A 19,492-nucleotide genomic window follows, 5' to 3' on the forward strand; every position below is an offset into this window, starting at 1 on the left:
TTCGACGTGATCCTTCCTCTCCGCATCATGGAACGTCTCTCTTTAAATATTCCAACAATAAATCCATCATCCCTCTAGATGCCATAATCTTTCCTTTCCGTTCGAAAATGAATTTTACTGATCCTTCTTCCTCTTCGACACGACGAAAGAATGATTTCGCCATTCATTCCTGGACTCTCATCACGATGGTATGGATTTTGATTTTATTATTCCAAGAGCCAATTTTCTCGTCATCAACCGACACCATCTCCGCATTCACAACAACAACAACAACTATATCCGCCTCTTCACCTTCTGGTTTATCCTTTTGTGCCATTGCCAATACGTCTCTCATTCCTCTCACTGCAACTATTTTGGATGAACAACAACAAGCAGCAGGAATTCAATGTCCTTTTGGATTTATTAAACGAGAAATGATGACCATGACGAGCAACAACTCTGCGCATGTGAATTTTGCATGTGTCCGTGTCATGGATTTGTTGAATGAAATTGTGGACCGCAAAGATTGTGAATTTGAGCCCTCGTCCAATTCTCCTGGAATGGATGAACTCGATGGTGAAGGTCCCAATCTCGATCTCACGAATTGTGTCTTTGACTTTCTTCATTGTTCTCCACGTACTCGAAAATGTACCTTTACGAATACACGGGCACAGGGAGACGCATGTGTCGATCGATATTCATGTGTGGGATCACTCCAACAGATCACCACGAATTGTCATGAAGGAAGATGTACCACCATGAAGCCAAATCCAACGCTTCCGGTTGGAGCTCCTTGTTATCCTTTTGTGACAAGTGACAGTTATGGGGCCTATACAATCATGACAACCTCGCAAAACAGTCTCTCTTTCGTACATGTTCTCAACAACACGTATGATACTTGTATTCAGAATGCCATTTGTTCCAATACGAACGGAACGAATTATCAATGTGTTCGATTACAAACGAAACGAGCTGTGAAATCTGAAACGTGTGGAGAAAATCATAAATTCTCAAACGTCCAAGATATGAGTTACAAACTGTGTCAAAGTGGTACTTCTTGTGAACCATTACACACTTCCTTTTCCAGAACAGCAACAAGTTCGAAAAAAGCATGTGTGCCTTACTTGATGGCAAATGATTTCAGAGATATTTTTCGATATCCTTTCAATTCAATGGTTTTAGTGTATCAAGATTGTCCATTGAATTACAAACAAAGTTCTACTTTTATGGGTAATAGAGTGTTGTGTGTGAAAAATGGAACTGAAATGTGTTTACATAACAACGCTTGTGGTGGCCATGACACGTTTAACATTAGACCAAGTTATTCGTTTAGAACTACTCCCTATCCAATCTATTTCAGAAGAAACTTCATGTACAAGTTCACTAAATGTGACTCGTATACCAAGCAATGCACTCGAATATTTGGAAAAATGAATGAAATGCCATGTGAAGATCATGCACAATGTCGTTCTGGTTATTGTGCTGCGAATAAGATTTGCTCTGAATTGCCAAAACAAATACCTTGCGGACCAAGTGTCTCAAACCCTTCAGTCTCGAATTGTCCTGGCTATTCACATTGTGTTTGTGCCAACTCAACGAGCGGAGTTTGTGTGAATTTATGTTTTGCAGAATTGGCAGATTTACACACATGTGCCTATAATCATGGTGTGATTGGAAAAGTGAGTCCAGTTTCTAAAATGGAACAATCCTTAATTCCATTCATTGATCGAGCATCTTCAGTGTTCTCTCTTGAAAATGGAACATGCAAAGAATTTATGAACAGATATTACGAATGTATGAGATACGTTCAAGATGCATTGAATCTGGAGACACATTCTCTTTCAACCTTCACGTCATCCTCTCCAATGACCACTCCTTCTGTGAATGATCGAGTTTTTTACGACCTTACCACTAAAAGCATTGTTTCAACTCCACTCTTTTCTATTCAAGTGAATGAGAGTTACGTACCTACTTCTGTGGAACCCATTCAACTCAACCATGTGGATATTTTGAAAGATTCATCTCTGTTGATGAAACTTTCAAGCTATTACAAAAGCATCCTAATTTCAGATCAAGTAGTCGTCTTGACGATGGAACGAATGGTTGGATTAATTCCTAGATACAAGGCCAAAACGATGAATTACCAGAATATCAAGGCATGTGGTTGTTGCAACTTAAATGTGACCAACTATCTCGAGTCATCGATTGATGCAGGAATTTTGTTACAATCTCAAAATATGAATACCTCCATGTATTTGAACAAGATAGACTTGACGATCCAAATTTCTGGATTTGAATCGATCATGGGTCATGATTCGTTTTTAAATCGAAACTGGTATGAACAGTGTGACATCATTTTAGCTCCTCCCCAAGATATTGACTTGATCACACTCTCCATTAAGAACAACATGTTAATATTGGATGGAAATTCAACAACAGGTGGCTATTCCATTCAAGAATTGGAACAACGATCCATGACTGATTTATTCATGGTATTCACAACAAATTTACCAACAAAAGTGTTAACGGTTTCAAGAGACGTGAGAGATGCAGCCATGATCCATTCACCATTGCTTGACAAGTTATTGACAATGATCAGTGCTGTCATGATTCAAAATTATAACAATTACATGCAACTGTTGAGCATCTCGTACAATTTCACAGATTGTTCCATGTTCAACTCGACCATGAGTGTTAAGGACTATCATGCAAGAATTTTCTCTATTCCTCTCGTTTTTGATTACAGTTTTCCATTACCTTTTTCTTCATCTTCGTTTATTGTTGAATATGATTCATGGTTTGCAGTTAATATTACGAATCAATATCGACTATATCCAGAAGATGGTCTTTCCATGATGGATAAACTTGCTAATCCTAATTGTTACAGCAGCTACAACTCCTATTTAGGAGTGTTCCATTACAATGACGTTTCTCAATATTGGGAATTGATTTTGAAAGATTTCATGCTGTTTCTAGTTATTGGCAGTTGCTTGATGTTTTATGTGATATTAATTATTATATTTAGAACAAATACTGCCATGAAACGAAGATTATTGGTCCATACATTGCACCCTTGTCCATCATGATTATTTGCTTGATGTATATTGAACCTGTGTTAATGTCACTTTTCAAAACTGTTGGAAAGAATGTCCTACCTCTGATTCCCGTTCCAAACATTTTCATGTCCATTCTCAGTGCCTCCTATATCATTATCTCTGCTCGGTTTTATTATTTGAGAAATCTCTATCAAATTTTAAAACATTTTCAAGTGGCTCTGTCTCGTTTAAGAATTTTCAAATTTTTGGTTCATCCTGTCATGATCTTGTTGTTGGTGGCTGTCACGTCAGCACTCTTATTTGGACTTTGGTTTGGAATCTTTTATGGAATTTTGAATAGTATCATCATTGAAAAATTCGGAAGATTTGAATGGACACTTCAGTTTGATGCGTCGTTGTTGGCTTTGACGACACAATTTGGATTTTTGAGTTTATTTTCCATTCTTTGTTTGGTTATTGATGGATTTTCGAATAGGAACAAGATTCGAAGACATGTAAGTGTTCGAATTGTTGTGTTGGACTCTTTTATGATTCATATCAAACATTAGGGTTTTGGATATTATTTCATGTTTGACGATCCGTTTCATTTGAGAGTGGATATTGTTTCTCAAATTTTAATATTTTTGACCTCCATTCTCATTGTGTTGGACATTTTTGTTTGGAATACTCTAATCATTAACCGAATTGGAATTGTATTATTCTTTCTTTGTATCTTAATGATCTTTGGAGGAAATGTCATGCTATGTGAATCTATTTCGTTTTTGATCAGCAAGAAATGGATGAAAACTGCATGGTGTTCTGAAATACCATCAGAGGAGCTCACCTATCTTGAAAAAGAATGGTACGAACATATGAAGGATGAAAATTTCCGAGAATTACAAGAGGTACGTCATTTCATTCGTCGTGTCATTTCACACTTTACAAATTTCCTTATATAGACATTTGCAAATAATTTGCTTTCCATTGAAAACATTCTCTGCTTCGAAGTCTTGGAGCAGCTCGAAAAGAAACAACTCACATTGGACGATATTCTTGAATTGGATGCCATTATTCATTCCGTTAACCTTTCTGCCGACTCTCGTAATTTATTCCAACAACTCTTAACCGATTTCACCAATAATCCAACCATGACGATTGCCTTTCAACAATTGGAATCGATCAAAATTGAACTTGTCCTTCAAAATATTCTTCCATCCATTTTCATGCCACTCAAACAAAGAAAGGAATATTTGAAATGGAAACAAGTCGATTTGATGCAGAAGGAAGCAAATGTCGTGGACGTCGCCAAATTTACTTTGTAAGAAATTACAATGTCGGAATGACCTTAAATTCTATGGCAGCCTTAATAAGATGTTGATGTTCCATGTTCTTACACTTCCAAAAATAAAACTTTACAAAAATTTTGCCAACACAAAAATGCTGTGAATGACATCATCAATAGCGTCATCATGATGATGATGCAAATTCGCTGCTGAGCATATTTTCATTCAATTTCTTCATTGCTTACTCACTTTGAATATAAATATTCCAACTTGTTCTTTTCAACAACAACAACTGAAAAAAACAAACACAATTCGGAAACATTTCCTTCGTACAATAATAATTCACATTCTTAATCAATAACAACAACAACAACAAGATGGGTCAATTACTTTCGAACCTCTTTCCTTCTCTTTTCGGAGATTTGAATGCCAAAATTTTAATGCTTGGATTGGATGCTGCTGGTAAAACAGCAACTCTCTATAAACTTCATTTGGATGAAGATGTCACAACTATTCCCACGATTGGATTCAATGTTGAAACAGTTCAATATAGAAATGTGAGAATGACAATTTTTGATTTGGGAGGACAATACAAGATTCGACAATTATGGAGACATTATTATCAAAATAATGATGCTATTATATTCATTGTGGATTCTGCAGATAGAGATCGAATGGAGGAAGCTCGTGAAACTTTACATCAAGTGCTGGAAAGTGCTGAATTGCAAAATGTGAAATTACTTGTTTTGGCAAATAAGCAAGATTTGCCTCAAGCTTTGTCTGCCAGTCAAGTTGCAAAGGAATTAAACTTGAACAGTGTGAAACAAGAGTGGTTCATACAACCTTGCTCGGCTCGAACTGGAAAAGGATTGTATGAAGGTTTTGACTGGTTGTCTGGTAAATTGAAATAATACATTTTCACTCCTGAACATGGACTCCAAATTTTGTAAATACCTCCAGCTAAGGCGATGCTACTTTCAAGTGGTATCAACTCTCACCAGAAAGATGACAATTGTTAAAGCATATCAACTGAATTTCATTAAACTGCAATTCAATCCATTACAAATGATTTAAGAGCTTTTGTAACGGCTTCCAAACAGTTTATGAAGCTTGCAACGTCAGCGTCTTTGTTCGATTTGTTGATTTAAATAATGCGTTACGAACATGTTGTTTATTTCAATATTTCACTTGGTAAAGCGTCACCCACTCTCACTCGGAATTGTTCAGAAGGAGAGTGTTTCACACGGTTATGTACATCGCCGTAGGAGCTGTCGCTGACACTGAACGTACTGGAAGCAGGTTGTTTGAACTCAACAATAAAGTGGAAATCTTTCACCTTGATGTGAATAAATTCGATACATCCCTTAGAGACAAAGTCTGTGACCTCTATCGTATTTGTTGATGTCTTGGCGTCAATGTATAAGAACGCTTTTGGAGGTGATCCAGAATTAAAATGTAGGAAATGCATGATTCTGTCAATGACCTTAAAGTTATTCTCATTCAGCAATGAGGGTAAATCTGGTTTCAGCAACAAGTATTTGAGAGCAGTAAATATGATAAATATATATAGAGATCCTGCTGCCACCATCTTTCCATCAATATTTTCGTTATTATCGTAAAAGGGTTTCCATAATTTAACAGCAAACAATTCTTCAACTTCTTGGAATTTGTTTTCATACCACTCTCCACAACAAAAAGGAAGAGGTTTTACGAACAATGGATTCTGTGTTACCATATCTGAGGTCAATAGGCTTTGTGGGAATGCAGAAACAGAGGCCATGTGTTGTGACTGAGCAGACGTGATGAGGCAATAATTTACATATTCTGGAGCGTTGTGGAGTAAATAGTGGTATGCCTTCAATTTGTAGTCTCGTGAGACCTTTAAGGCTGGATTAGACTCTTCCTTCTTTTTGGCGGTTATTGCGTCAGTCAGAACACCAGCCAAACGGAAGTGCTTACACATATCACTGAAACAAAGATAATTAAGTTGAATATTCAGAGATGCGTCTTTCAGAGGAGACTTCTCAAAAATAGATGTAACAATTTCTCGTAATTCATTCAATTCTTGACTCGAGAGTGTGTCTAATTGGGAGGTCAAATCATAGGCCAATTGTGCTCTTCTAGAATATGACTTTTCAAAGAATGGAAGGTCGTCCTTGTCCTTGCTGGTTGCTTCCTTCAATAAAATGTTGTTCGACTCTCTAAATGCCTCAAACTTTTTGTTCATTCTCATGTAACACAGTACAATGTTAGACATGACACGAACGACATTGGGGAAATGAGACAATGAAATATTATAATGCTCCAAAGCCTGCTCGAATTTCTTTTCTTTAAAAAGGTCATTACCATGATCGACATGCATATTATTAAAGTCAAATTCAACAAACTCATCTCCATTAATGAATAATTTCAACGGTTTAGAAACGGTAATATTCTGAAACACATTGAACACATTCGCTGAGAGAGGTACAATCTTTTGTCTCTCTCCCAAAGTTCGCTTAAAGCACACAGACCGAATCGGAATGTTTGTATGCTCGGAAAGTAACGTGATAAACTTTTTAAGATCACTCTTGGCAGTGATGATGAATTGATTGCACGTTGTTGTTGATGATGATGTTTCAATAACTGGTTCTGCCGATGATGCTGAAGGTGCAGATGGTGCTTTACACGAGTATGGACTTGTCCTGTCCAAATATAAATTAATCAACAAGCAAGAACCATTTTCTGAAAACGATTTGGTATGAATACAAACCAAATGTCGGTATTTGACTACATCCGATATCAGAATGGTCTTCTTCTCTTTGATTTGTGGGTGGTTATTCAAACCATTTTCATGATGATCAAGAGGATTACCATTATTATTGGGAGCCAAATCGCCAACACCACCATTTTCTGGATCATCCATACCATTACTACCACTACCTCTATTGCTACTTCCTACTTGTTGTACTCTCTTTTGCCCATTCATATTATCACCATTGGTGGAGGGCACCGGAGAGGACGTGGATGGAGTACTACTCTCAACGTTTGAATTTTGCAAGACTGGCATTCTGTAATTTGGTAACAGACGATTCCAATTGTTTGTCTTCCGACGAGTCGTATGATGATGATCAGAAACGTTTGGTTCGACGTCTTCTCGCTGCAACGAAGAGTATTTTTTTAAATGGTAAGGCACCAAATCGGATTCATCTGCAAAAGAGGAAGAAGAAGCACCATACAACCTCTCCTCATTGTCATGGTCATGCGTGAAAGAATTGTAAAGGCTGCTGTTGTGATTGGTGGTACTGTTAACAAGGGCTCGTCGTTTTCGTTGATGAGAGGAAGGAATTTGAGTGTGGTTGTCCCAATCTGTCATGTGATGGTGTGTTTTGCGAGACCAACCATTCTGTTCATAGTTTTCATGAATGAAAGAATCTTCGAATTCTTCTTCTTGTTGATGAGTTTCGTCGAAGGAATATAAGCGTGTCGAGTAAGAGGAATTGGAGGTGGTGTAATAGGGATCGTCATATCGGCGAGCAATGATTTGTTCATATTCGTCATCGTCATTTGAAGTATTATTGCTTGCCATGACTGGAAGAGTGGTCTCTCTGTTAAATGGAAGAGAAGGAAGAGTAAAAGTGCAAGTAGCAGCATTATAAAGATATCGTTCTTCAGGTTGATTAGTGTCATTATAGGGCTCACCGTTTTCAGCATTTAGTATTGAGGAAGAAATATTTTCAGGTTCAGTCATGGAATTTCTTCCAGACAAAGCATCAAATGGATCATCCTCTGTTGCCACGAATGGAGGAATAAAGTTAGGACTGTGTTCACGATTGACATTGGTTCCATTCATGTCGTTTGACGGTTGAGGTAAAGCATCAATTTCATGATTCGATTTAACTTTCTTAAGTGGAGATTCTGCAATCGATAAATTGTTATTTTCTAATGTTGTTGATGTCATGTTATTTTGGGCAGTTGAATGAGTCCGTGTAGAATCATCTTCAAGGTTATTACTACTACAAGCCAATTTTTCAATACTAGATTTATCTGTGCATGTTGTGTTATTATCTTTCAAAATTGTATTTGTATGAAAATAATCATTCTCCGATCCACGTGAAATGTTTTCTTCGTCATCGCTACAAGCACGTGTACGTTTTGACATTCTCAAACACTATTACTCCCGATAGATACACTCTTTAATACAATCGGAAACGATGTATCTTCTCCTCCGAATGTAAATATCCAAATTGATGTTGTCCAATAAAATCCTCCAATAATGATCAATATTTGATGAAAAATCCAAGCAACTGCAAGCAGAGGCTTGAATCCATGAAACTATTTTGGAAATGAGTTTTGAAAATGCGGTTGATTAATCGACTATTTTTTTAAAAAATAAAATATCACACTATTTCTCTTTATTAGAAGAATAACGTATTTCCACTTCTGCAACGCTTTGTTTTGACGAATTGGTTTTTGCAAACATGTTTTTCATCGATAAAATTCCTTTCTTCAAACCTGTGTTCATAAACATCAATATCGAGGAAGCGTTCTCTCTTGTAAACGCTATAAGGCTGCAAACTAGAAACCGTTTACAACCGCGCAGACACTTTCGAATTATTTAAGAACGGCAGATGTTTCCATTGCAAATCAGGAAAACGGAAATTTAGTACCGCAACGTTCGCTTCCAACCTTGGAAAAAGTTCTAACCCAAAATAAAGGTAAATTTTTGAGCGCGAAACCACAAATTTTACGCATTTGGTATCCTTTCCAATTTCTGAACGGAGCAGATTTTGTAACAGTTGTTAAAAGTCCTGTATCCAATAAATAACGACCTATGTCCAATGAATCTATTAAAAGCGTTGTGTAGTCCAACCAGTGCAAACTAAAAAATAACACAATGTACATGACAAAGACAACTGTTGCTTTGGTAGTGGTCATTTTCGTTGCATGGTCAACTACAGTTCAAACCTTGTCCATTTCTCTCAATCCTTCTGTTGGCAAGAAGGGTCAGAGCATGCCAAATGTCAAATCAGACTCTGCATGGACTCAAACACTTCATGACGAATTTCTATCAAATAGAGCTCCATTTAACACAGCCCATCCAGACTGGTCTGTCTCCTCCAACATGCTTCTCATCAACAACTGGACTCTCTTCACTGAGCAAGGTGTGGTCGACTCTTCCAAAGGCTTCATGTCTTTCCTTCTCACATCTGCCACTAATCAATTCATTTTGTGTCAAGTAGATCTAATTTCTGGAAAAATATCCTTCGTTCCCTTGCATGCATTGAACAACCTACCATCGAACTTGTCATTTCCCAATTATTGCAAAACTTGTTCCATGGTCAGCAACAGCAAGGGAGATTTATTCGTTTTTGCAACCAATGACACCAATATTCAAGGTTCTTTCAATTCCAACCATCTTCTCTCATTCAATCTCATGCATCCACGATTTCAAGTTATCATCTCTCTTCACACTTTTATCGAATGGCAGGTCTAGCATTGGACGAAGTCAATAACCAAGTGGTGATTTCTTCTTCGAATTATATTCAAGCGATGGATATTCCAACCATGAAAATCAAATGGAGTGCAACCTTGAGAGAAGCAAGTTCGTATCCTTCTCCTGTGTCTGGAAATTTGTTGACCGTTCAGGATGGATTTGGACAAACCTTGTTATATGTGGGCACTGGTCTTTCGATTTACAAAATTGCTTCGAGTGATGGAAGTTTGTTGTCCATTGTGCATTTGAATAGTCCTCCAGACCATTCAGGAGAAGCTGGAATTGGTGGAATGTCACTCGTCAAAGATGATATTTTGGCCATTGTAATGAACGGAGGCAGTAGTTATTCCTCTTACATGTATTTTGTCGATGTCAGTAATGGTTATTATCAATTCAGCCCTGTTTCCTCTCCCTCACAGAATTTCAATCTCTACGATTGTTCTGCTCCAACTCCTATGCAAGTCATGGAATTCTCAATTTTACAATTATACGGTCATGCTTCGTTTGTGTGTAAAAACTCCTTTCTTCCAACGTATGACAGCTTAATGTTGATTGGAATGAAATCTGTGTTGAGTTATAAGGACAATTCTGAAATGGGACCGATTTTGACATTGCCACAACCTGATTTTTCAGAATTGTTGACTCATCGTTTGGTGGTAGATCATGTCTGGATTGGAGCTGTCAATGATCAGAGATCTCAAGTGGCAGTTCTTAATTTGGAAAGTAAGGTTATGAATATTTTGAATGTTGAAAAGAAAGGTTCAGTAGATGAAGTACTCTCGCTTTCCAACGTTCCTTGGTTGTTGACAGAAAATCAATGCAAATTATTCACTGCATCCAACTCCAAGTTATACGCATGCTGTTTTAACAATTCCTTAAAATGTCAATCTTTTTCGTATAACCATTAAAAGTCATCACAACTTGTTCAACAATTCTGTACTTCTCTTTATTCATCATTGGGTGATGGAGCAGAAGCAGGAAAAACATTCTTTGGTCTCTTAAACTTTTTAAAGAATCCCAAAAATGATTTTTTCGATCCCATTCGATTCTCAGGTGAAAAATTATGTTGCTGTGACGAAGATCCATAATTCATGACACCACCACTCGTACTCACCGATGGCACTGAATCACCGAACGAACCACTTCCTGACATTTGAGAGTTCGACGACGAATAGATGGATGAACCACCACCCATCACAGAATCATCATTCTCTTCTTGATCAATTCCAGTTTGATAACAAATCGATGAATCTATTTCTTTCCACTTTTTAAAAGTTTCTCGTAATTTTTCGGAGAGCACTGAGAGAGCCCAATCGGTTTTTTCATTGTGGGATTTTCTTGCGAGATGGACCATGTCGGTAATGGTGAGGTGATCGTGATTTCGAACATTGAGAGCAAAGTTGGAAATGGGTGGATGTGAAATTAAGGGAGAATCAAATAAGGAAGGTTTGAAAGTGTTTTCCATCCATGAGAGGATCCAACGTAAACCATCGAATAACCACATGAAATCATCCAAGGTTGAGGATGTATTGTTGATAACTGCCAAAGTCATGGAATGTAAAATAGTGTTTCCTTGCTTGTCCATGTCAAATGTCATTGCTTCTAACAAAGTCATGGAGGATTGGTTAGGTCGAGGTGACCTACCCTTAAAAGTTGTCCCGAGTTTTGGAGAAAGAGATTGTAAACTAGAGCTCGAGTTGGTATTTACAGATAAGGAGCTGTCAGAAAATTCAGAAGGAGACATGTGTGAAATAGGAGTCGAAGAATTGGAAGGCGCTTGTTGATTGGAAACAACCAAATAATGACAAATCGCTTTCATACATTCCAAATCATTCAACACTATGGATTCATGTAATAAATTTCTACCAAACGAATTCTTAGTGAGCAGCGCCTTGTGAAAATTGTCATTTCCAAAAATGGATGGACCAGAAGTTAGAACTTGTTTTAAGAATTCTGCATGCATGGAAAGATTGGAATTCACTCGTCCTGAACTATTGTGTTGATTGCTTCTGAAATCTCTTAAACATGCAAATAATGCATTTTCATCTCGTTGATTTCTCTTTAAAATTGTTTTCTGACATTGTGTACCAATATATCGAACGAGTTTTAAGTCTCGTTCTCTCATGGCAAAGTGGAGGAGTGATTCAGAGACACCAATACCTAATCCTACTGTTACACTGAGTTTGGCTCCAAACAAGATCAATAAATCACTCAGTACATAATCTTTTCGTCTCAACGCAATGACAATTGGCAGATTTCCATGAGAATCCAAATGATAATTCAATTGCTTTTCTTTCACTGCTTGTTGGCTCAATAAAAAGACAACACACTCGTGATCGGCGTTGGCCACATCAGCATTGTACATTCCTGGCGAATAATTGGATTGAGCTGGATCCATGAATGATGGCTCGACGGATGGGCTGACATTTGAAAGCTCACTCGTCTTGGAGGCCAAGCATGCGTAAAACAAGGGCGTTGAATTATTCGAGTCATGGAGAGACCATAAATGTTCTTGTCTGTGAAGACATTCCTTTGAATGATGATGATGATGGTTGGCAGCATCAAACGATTCCTGTGAACTGTTTTGAAAAGATGATAATAGAGAATTTGAAGTGTTTGGACTAGAACACGTTTGATCGCAACAACATGATTGCAACAAATTGAGAATATCCACCTTGTTGTATCGAGCTGCCAAGTGCACCAGTGAGCAGTTATGACATTGAGGAAAGGTTAAATGATTAGTGACATATTCAACAACTTGAGGGCCAGTGAGCCACTTGGACGATTCTGAAGACAACGATTCATGAGGTTGTTGTTGCTGTTCACTACTCAAGGATGATGAAGAAGCCGATGAAAAGTACTTTTTCTTCAACACTCGACTCAATTGATTCAACGAAGCTTGAAGAATTAAATCTAAATTTTCAGAGGATTGTGATTTTCGTTTGTTATTGGCATTGTCGAGTGATGAGTGGTTGAAATGGTCAAATAAGAGAGATTTGTCGTAGAGCTTTTTTGGTTGCAAGTGCATGGTGTTAAATATATTTACAAACAATGTTTAGGTCGTCGTGTGTGGCAGTATTATAATAATTGGACAGAAGGGAATATTATTATTAGAAAGAAGAGTTTCGATCGTTAGAAGAGAGCTCTCTAGGTTTAGCGTTGTTATTTTCTTTTGTTTGTGGTCCACACTTGATAAGGATGCTTTAATGCTGAAACTATTCATACGCTACTAAAATAGAGGATGAAATCGCTGAGCGGATCCAACCTCGGACGAAAAAAGGTTTGGTAGAACCAAGAGTTACTGGTACTGTATCATCTTCAGCAATGAGAGAATATATCTTGGTTCATGCATGAAATAATGAGCATAGAAGGAAGAAGAGAAACAAAGTGGAAATTGTAGAGCGCTCATTAGAGGACCAATGTTATTTTTACTTTTCGTTCGTGGACGTATGCATTTATTCAATCAGAATGAAACAGTCTATTTGAAGATTGTTCTTGGATTGGCATTGGTTGGGTATTATAACAATTCAATCATGATTTTCTCGAGATAACATCAATGTCAAAGATGTATCAATTAAATTGAAAAAGTACAAAAAAAGAACAATGAAATACAACTTGTCATTGTTTTTTTTCGCCAGCTTAGTTGACACTCATGAAAGTACCTCAAACAGATTTATCAAGCAATGAACGAACATGGAATGTTTTCATTAAAAAAAAAATGATAAAACAAGTGTGAATAACAATGCTTGAATAATTATAATTATTATTATTATTATTATAATTATTGATGAAACAGCTCCGAGAGAGTTTCAGTCAGTTATTGGAATGGGATTTATATTTTAAAGTCTATTCAGAAATATTCCTTTTATATCCATCATCATCATCATGAACCAAAGATCTGCACTTGCCTTCCATAGAGCTTTGCATAAAATTCTACAAAAAACAACCACATTCACAATTTTTAAAAAAGAAGAACCATTCATTCAATTCCCGAAATGACCACAAGAGAAATTGACTTGATCCGTAAAAACTGGGAACCCGTGCTTCGAGATCTCTCCAAGGTTCATCATCAATCCCTCTCATTTTATGACAAATTGATCAAAGCCGTCGGTAATGCTCAAATCGTACTCATTGGAGAAGCCTCTCATGGAACTCACGAGTTTTACAAACACCGAGCAGAGATTACGAAAAGACTCATTGAAGAAAAGGGATTTAATTGTGTGGCTGCAGAGGCTGATTTTCCAGACTGTTTTCAATTGAATCAATATGTAAGGAATGTTACACAGTGCAGTAGTGTGGACGCTCTTGCTGGATTTAAGCGTTTTCCAACTTGGATGTGGAGAAATACTCCAACGAAAGAGTTTTTAGAATGGTTGTGTGAATATAATAAGAAATTTAGCAATACAAAGGAAAAAGTTGGATTCTATGGACTAGATTTGTACAGTTCTGATCGAAGTATGCATGCAGTATTGGAGTATTTAGAGTCCACTGATCCAGAAGCTGCATCACAAGCTAGAAAGGACTATGAATGTATGAGAAATTACATTGAGAATAAGCGTTCCTCTTCCTTTTTTTCTAACCTTAAAAAGGATTGTCAAGAAAAAGTCATGAAGGTTTTGATCGACTTGCAGTCTCGTACGAAAGACTTTTTTGAAAATGACAAGTCAGTCAGTGAGGAAGATCGCTTATTTTGTGCTGTTCAGAATGCTCTCGTTGTGAAGAATGCTGAAAAGTACTATCGAGCCATGTTCCTTGATGGTAGTTGGAACATTAGAGATTCTCACTTTTTCGAAACACTTCAAGAAATTCTCAAGTATTATGAGAAGACTTATGAAAGACAGGCAAAGGTAGTAATTTGGGCCCACAACTCACATGTAGGTGATGCCTCACAAACTGATAAGATTAATCGAGCTGGTAGAGAACTTAACATTGGAAGACTGTGTCGAGAGAATCTCCCTCTTCATAAGGTGTACATTATCGGATTCAGTACCTATACGGGATCTGTGACAGCAGCAGATAATTGGAATGAAGATCCTCATTATAAAAAGGTAAATCCAGGAATGAAAGGATCGATTGAGGAATTATGTTACAAGGCAACCCGAGATCAGGGCGTTGATAACTTTTTGTTGATCTTTAGGGACAATAGCGCGACTGCAGCTTCTTCTGCCACTGGAGTGAATGACATTGTGATTGATAATGAATTAGTGGAGGCTTTGGCTAAATCTAGACAAGAGAGAGCAATTGGAGTTATATATCGTCCTCATACAGAGAAGGTGTCGCATTATTTTGGAGCCAAGGTCTCAAAACAGTTCGATGCCTTGATTCACTTTAATGTGACACGAGCAGTGCATCCTTTGGATACTCAACATGAATGGGCAAAGAAAGAATTGGAGGAAACTTATCCTTTTGGTCTCTAATCACACACATACCAGAGTTTACAAACTGTGCTATCATAAACCTTTCTAGAGACTTTGCTATAATTATAAAGTCAATACTGTATGACCAATTAAGCTGTGTCATTGGTATGAAAAATCTTTTATTCTAAAGTCTCTTCATTGTCGAGTAAAGGTGATCCGACATTTGAAGAGAGGTTGGGCTGATTCGATGATGTTCCAATCTGTAATTGTTTCCTTTCCTTCTTTAGAGCAATATTGTACTGCTTAAGCTGCTTGACAAACTCTGGCATCGGCATTACGAGCGATCGTTTCTCTCTCACATACTTTAAACTCTCTGATAATGTCCACGAATTCTTTTTCATCAGATACATGATGACAATGCTTGCACTCCTATTAATTCCAACATGACAATGAATTAATAATTTTCGTTTTCCTTTTGATTGATCGAGTGATTCTTCGATGAATGGCAAACACTCGTTAAATGTGCCTATCAGATCAGTGTTTTGAGTTTCCTTCATTTTGACATGTTTTGTGACAAATGTGTGGCTGGTTTCAATGTATGAATTTTCGTCGGATCCAATATCAGGAACTTTGTCATAAGACCTGTCATGGAATCTTGGATTAAACTCACTAGCTATGGTAAGGATGTGAGTAATTCCAAGATTTTTGATCGTAGAATAGTGTGACGACGCTTGTTTGCATCCTAAATAAAGGTTTTCTTCAACCATGTCAGGTACTTTGAAACTATTCTCAGAAATATCTACTTGCTTTTCTAGAAGCCACTTTCTTAATGGTGTCTCCGTTTCAATATGCTCAGACAATTGTTTCGAATTTTGTTTGGCCTCTAAATGTTTCAATGAAGTCAGTTTCATAATGACATTGTCATCCAAGTCCACAATTTCGTTGTATTTGAGAAAGAGATGAGTAATTTTGGAAGCTTTTCCCATTTCATCTGGAATCTTTCGTATAAAGTTGCTGGACAAGTCTAAATATGTGATATTTGGACACCGAGTAAAGAAGCTAGCGGGTATCTCCATGATTCCATGATTGGCAATCTCCACCGTTTCAAGATGATGTAAATCTATGGTACTATTGGTTGAAAGAGGGAACTGAGAAATACTTCGGGCATTATTTGAAACCTTGTACGTTCGCAGAGTGGGGAAGCAATCAATGAAAGGTATGGATGTGAAGTTATTACTAGAAACAATCAGCTCTTCTAAATTTTGGCAATATGAATGTTGAGAGATAGAGTTTTGTTCTCCAAGCACCAATACCTTTTCTAAATCTCCGCTAAACATGTTGTTCTGTACATTGAAATAGGTCAATGTTGAAGGTACCCAAACCAAATCCTCTTGAATTTTGTTATTTTCCAAGTTCAATATTTTCAGGTTGGGAAAAACCTTAAAATTAAACCCCTGTAAAAAGTTATTGGATAAATCTAAATCTTCAATATTGTGGAAAACTTCAAAATTGCTTGTATCAATTTTCCCCTTAATTAAATTGTTACCAGCTTTCAAACTTTTGAGTTTTGGTAAGGTTTTCAAAATTCGAGGTAAGTCTTGATCTAGATTTAGCCTACAGTGATTCACTGATAACCTTGTAATATTGAATTTGTTTCTTAAATGGAAGAGGTCTGGAAAACCACGAAGAAGCGAGTCATCAATTTCTTGATCCTCCGTAAATTTCTCCTTCTCATTCTTTGATAACATGATCACTTTTTGTACAATTTGTTGATTCCTATGCTGAACACTTCCAGCTCCAAATGGATTTCTATCAAAAATAAATGTCCTCAAACTTTCAATACTAATTACATTGGAAGGAAATGTCACTAGTTTGCAATCTATCATCTCTACATGTTCCAAGTTCGGTAAATTATCTCTACAGACTCTTTGTAAGTCTGCCTCAAAATCAAATCCTTTCTCAGCATGTTCCGATAACATACTTTTAAATTCTTTTTTCGAAACATCTTGATGGTGGACGGCTGATTTGTCTGCCATGGGATTCATTTGTACGTTCTTGTTGAGCTTCAAAATTCTGAGATTTCTTAATTTAAGAGTTAGTGGGAACGTTTTGAATAAATTGCTTGAAAGATCCAGATCTGAAAGGGAAGGATCTGCAACACCTGCCTCAAAATACCGTACGTTGGTATTGTAAGGATTAGAATGCTTTAAAGAAAATATCTTTTCGTCAGGGCTTGTACTTTGATTCGGCGACCAAGCATGAGGATCGTTGAGTGTTGTTGGACTATTTTCAGGCATATCCACAGGTGCTGAGGCTGGAAGAGAGGAAGTGTCCGCATTGTGTGTATGTTGAGTCTTCCTAGAGAAAAAGTTCAGCTTCTTTTTTATCCCCAAGCCTCTATTACTGGAATCGTTTTTGTCTTTCTCGAACATGGTTTGTAAACTGTTGGAGTTTCTCTTTTCTGACACTTCAATACTTTCAGAATTTAGGTGATTGAAGCTTAGATCCAGTTTTTGTAATTTTGGAAAAAATGTGTGAACAAACAGAGGATAAATTTTGAGTTGGTTGAAGCTCATCTTTAACTCTCTGAGACTGTCATATCGATACGTTTTGTGTTCGTCGTCTTGAGATGGATTGTTAGAATCCTTTTGCTCTTGGCTATTTTTGAAAAGAGAAAGTGAGACTTTTCGTTGTGGAGATGCATTTTCACTTCGAAGATAATCCCGTCGTTCCTTTTCCAATGTTTTCTCAAAATTTTTTTGTTTCTTAATGATTGATTCAATTCTGGACACTTTTAAAGTATTTCTTGAAATATCCAATTTTGTGATGTTTGGTAAAACATAAATATTATCACAAGGCTTTCTGTTAGGTATTTGATGATGAGCAAAGGGAGCAAGCAGTGGAGGTAGTGATAGAAAGAGTAAATTAAATGGAAAGCGATACAAATGATTGTCTGAAAGGTTGAGTTCTCGAATGTTTGTAAGCAGTCGTAGGCATTGAGGAGATGTATGCATTCTATTCAGCAATAAATGGCAAGTTATTTTAAGCATTTTCAAAATTATGAAGATATCTCATGATAATGAATACTTACTCTTTTTCTTCAATTGGCTTGGTTTTTTCTAGAACATACCCATGAAGGGCGCTGTGCATTTGACTTTGTATTGAACATATGACTTCACGATCTAAAGGAAAAGTAACCTGTCGCATAAGAAGATCGTCGTTCAAGTTTTTTCCTTCCAGCGCTATTGTATCAGGGGACGTTATTAAACTGCTTTCAAAGAACGAAAAGGTCTCTCCTTGTGACGATGCTATTGATGCAGTGCTGTCAGAAATTGTATGTACATTATAAGTCTCGGAAATGTCGTCTCTGAAAGGTGGTTGTTGATTGTAAGAAATATGTTGAGTATTGATTGCATGTGTTGGTGATTTTGTAATTGTTGGTCCATATGCAATATTCTCGGCAGTCATTGGATGATTACAAATATTAGCCTGTGATTTTGAATGAGAGAAGTGTTATCACGCACTAATCACACATAAATAAACAAAACGTACTGTAGCTTGATCAAAGTTGGATGGGGACACTATTTTCGATGGCAATGAAAAAGTTGCTTGTTTCGTCGACGTTGAAACCGAATGTTGCTTCGTTTCAAATTCAGCAAGATCGTTATCATTGTTAAGACTGTCACTGACAAAAAGTTGTGGTTGTAAATTCCTTCGGGATGGAGAAAGAGGAGAGGCTTTGGATTGTTGTTGTAACTGATTCAAGTGATTCATTACAGTTATGTTGTTGTTATTGGTGGTATTATGGAGGTTGATGGGTGGTTGTTGTTGTTGTTGAATGGAGATTGGAGCAACTGATCGTGAAGGAATATTCGCCAATTGATTCCTATCAAACAATTCCTCATCCACACTTGTGCTTGATGATTGTGCTGATTTCATAGAAATTGAGTATTAATGATTAGATGAGTCTAATTGATGATGATGAGCATTCAAATTTGACTGGTCGTGATTACGGGGTAAATATATGTTGAGGTTAAAACAAAACCTTGTTGTTGTTGTTTATAAACAAGCCTAATATGATGATGATATTAAAAATCCTTCTCCGAAAATGGTGATGATCTCTAATACTCTGCACAAGTAAATCAATGAAAATTTAATTCTTGAATGGAGCGTTCTTTGATGATGATTGCAAGAAACCACTCGAGTCGGTAATTGTTGAAAAATGTGATCTCGAACTTTTTTTTTCAAGTTCCCAGTGCTGTGTCGAGTTATGTTCGTTGATCTGGTTCGTCCATCGTTATGGACATTTGACATTAAAGAAACCAAGTGCACCTGATCCTGGAACAATACTATTATTATGAT

At 37.0% G+C, this 19,492-nt stretch overlaps 7 protein-coding genes across 7 annotated transcripts; 4 read left to right on the plus strand and 3 right to left on the minus strand.

Annotated features, from left to right (window-relative positions):
- Positions 1 to 107: 107 nt before the first annotated feature.
- On the plus strand, positions 108 to 4,336 carry C9374_007781 (uncharacterized protein; the record flags this gene model as incomplete). Its single annotated transcript, XM_044697784.1, has 4 exons — positions 108 to 2,954; positions 3,005 to 3,529; positions 3,584 to 3,919; positions 3,974 to 4,336. 4 exons carry the CDS (start codon positions 108 to 110, stop codon positions 4,334 to 4,336), a joined length of 4,071 nt encoding a protein of 1,356 aa, XP_044546405.1.
- A 338-nt stretch (positions 4,337 to 4,674) lies between these two features.
- C9374_007782 (uncharacterized protein) lies at positions 4,675 to 5,208 on the plus strand (the record flags this gene model as incomplete). Its single annotated transcript, XM_044697785.1, has 1 exon — positions 4,675 to 5,208. The coding sequence occupies one exon, from the start codon at positions 4,675 to 4,677 to the stop codon at positions 5,206 to 5,208; it is 534 nt and encodes a 177-aa protein (XP_044546406.1).
- A 260-nt stretch (positions 5,209 to 5,468) lies between these two features.
- C9374_007783 (uncharacterized protein) lies at positions 5,469 to 8,438 on the minus strand (the record flags this gene model as incomplete). The annotated part of the gene is made up of 1 exon (XM_044697786.1): positions 5,469 to 8,438. The coding sequence occupies one exon, from the start codon at positions 8,436 to 8,438 to the stop codon at positions 5,469 to 5,471; it is 2,970 nt and encodes a 989-aa protein (XP_044546407.1).
- A 735-nt stretch (positions 8,439 to 9,173) lies between these two features.
- Positions 9,174 to 10,681, plus strand: C9374_007784 (uncharacterized protein; the record flags this gene model as incomplete). The annotated part of the gene is made up of 2 exons (XM_044697787.1): positions 9,174 to 9,385; positions 9,676 to 10,681. 2 exons carry the CDS (start codon positions 9,174 to 9,176, stop codon positions 10,679 to 10,681), a joined length of 1,218 nt encoding a protein of 405 aa, XP_044546408.1.
- Positions 10,682 to 10,719: 38 nt separating this feature from the next.
- Positions 10,720 to 12,801, minus strand: C9374_007785 (uncharacterized protein; the record flags this gene model as incomplete). The annotated part of the gene is made up of 1 exon (XM_044697788.1): positions 10,720 to 12,801. One exon carries the CDS (start codon positions 12,799 to 12,801, stop codon positions 10,720 to 10,722), a length of 2,082 nt encoding a protein of 693 aa, XP_044546409.1.
- Positions 12,802 to 13,768: 967 nt separating this feature from the next.
- Positions 13,769 to 15,190, plus strand: C9374_007786 (uncharacterized protein; the record flags this gene model as incomplete). Its single annotated transcript, XM_044697789.1, has 1 exon — positions 13,769 to 15,190. The coding sequence occupies one exon, from the start codon at positions 13,769 to 13,771 to the stop codon at positions 15,188 to 15,190; it is 1,422 nt and encodes a 473-aa protein (XP_044546410.1).
- A 119-nt stretch (positions 15,191 to 15,309) lies between these two features.
- Positions 15,310 to 19,069, minus strand: C9374_007787 (uncharacterized protein; the record flags this gene model as incomplete). Its single annotated transcript, XM_044697790.1, has 3 exons — positions 15,310 to 18,145; positions 18,222 to 18,619; positions 18,683 to 19,069. The coding sequence occupies 3 exons, from the start codon at positions 19,067 to 19,069 to the stop codon at positions 15,310 to 15,312; spliced, it is 3,621 nt and encodes a 1,206-aa protein (XP_044546411.1).
- Between the last annotated feature and the right edge of the window lie 423 nt (positions 19,070 to 19,492).

Source organism: Naegleria lovaniensis (genome assembly GCF_003324165.1).
Source record: "Naegleria lovaniensis strain ATCC 30569 chromosome Unknown tig030, whole genome shotgun sequence".
Taxonomy (NCBI): Eukaryota; Heterolobosea; class Eutetramitea; order Acrasida; family Naegleriidae; genus Naegleria; species Naegleria lovaniensis.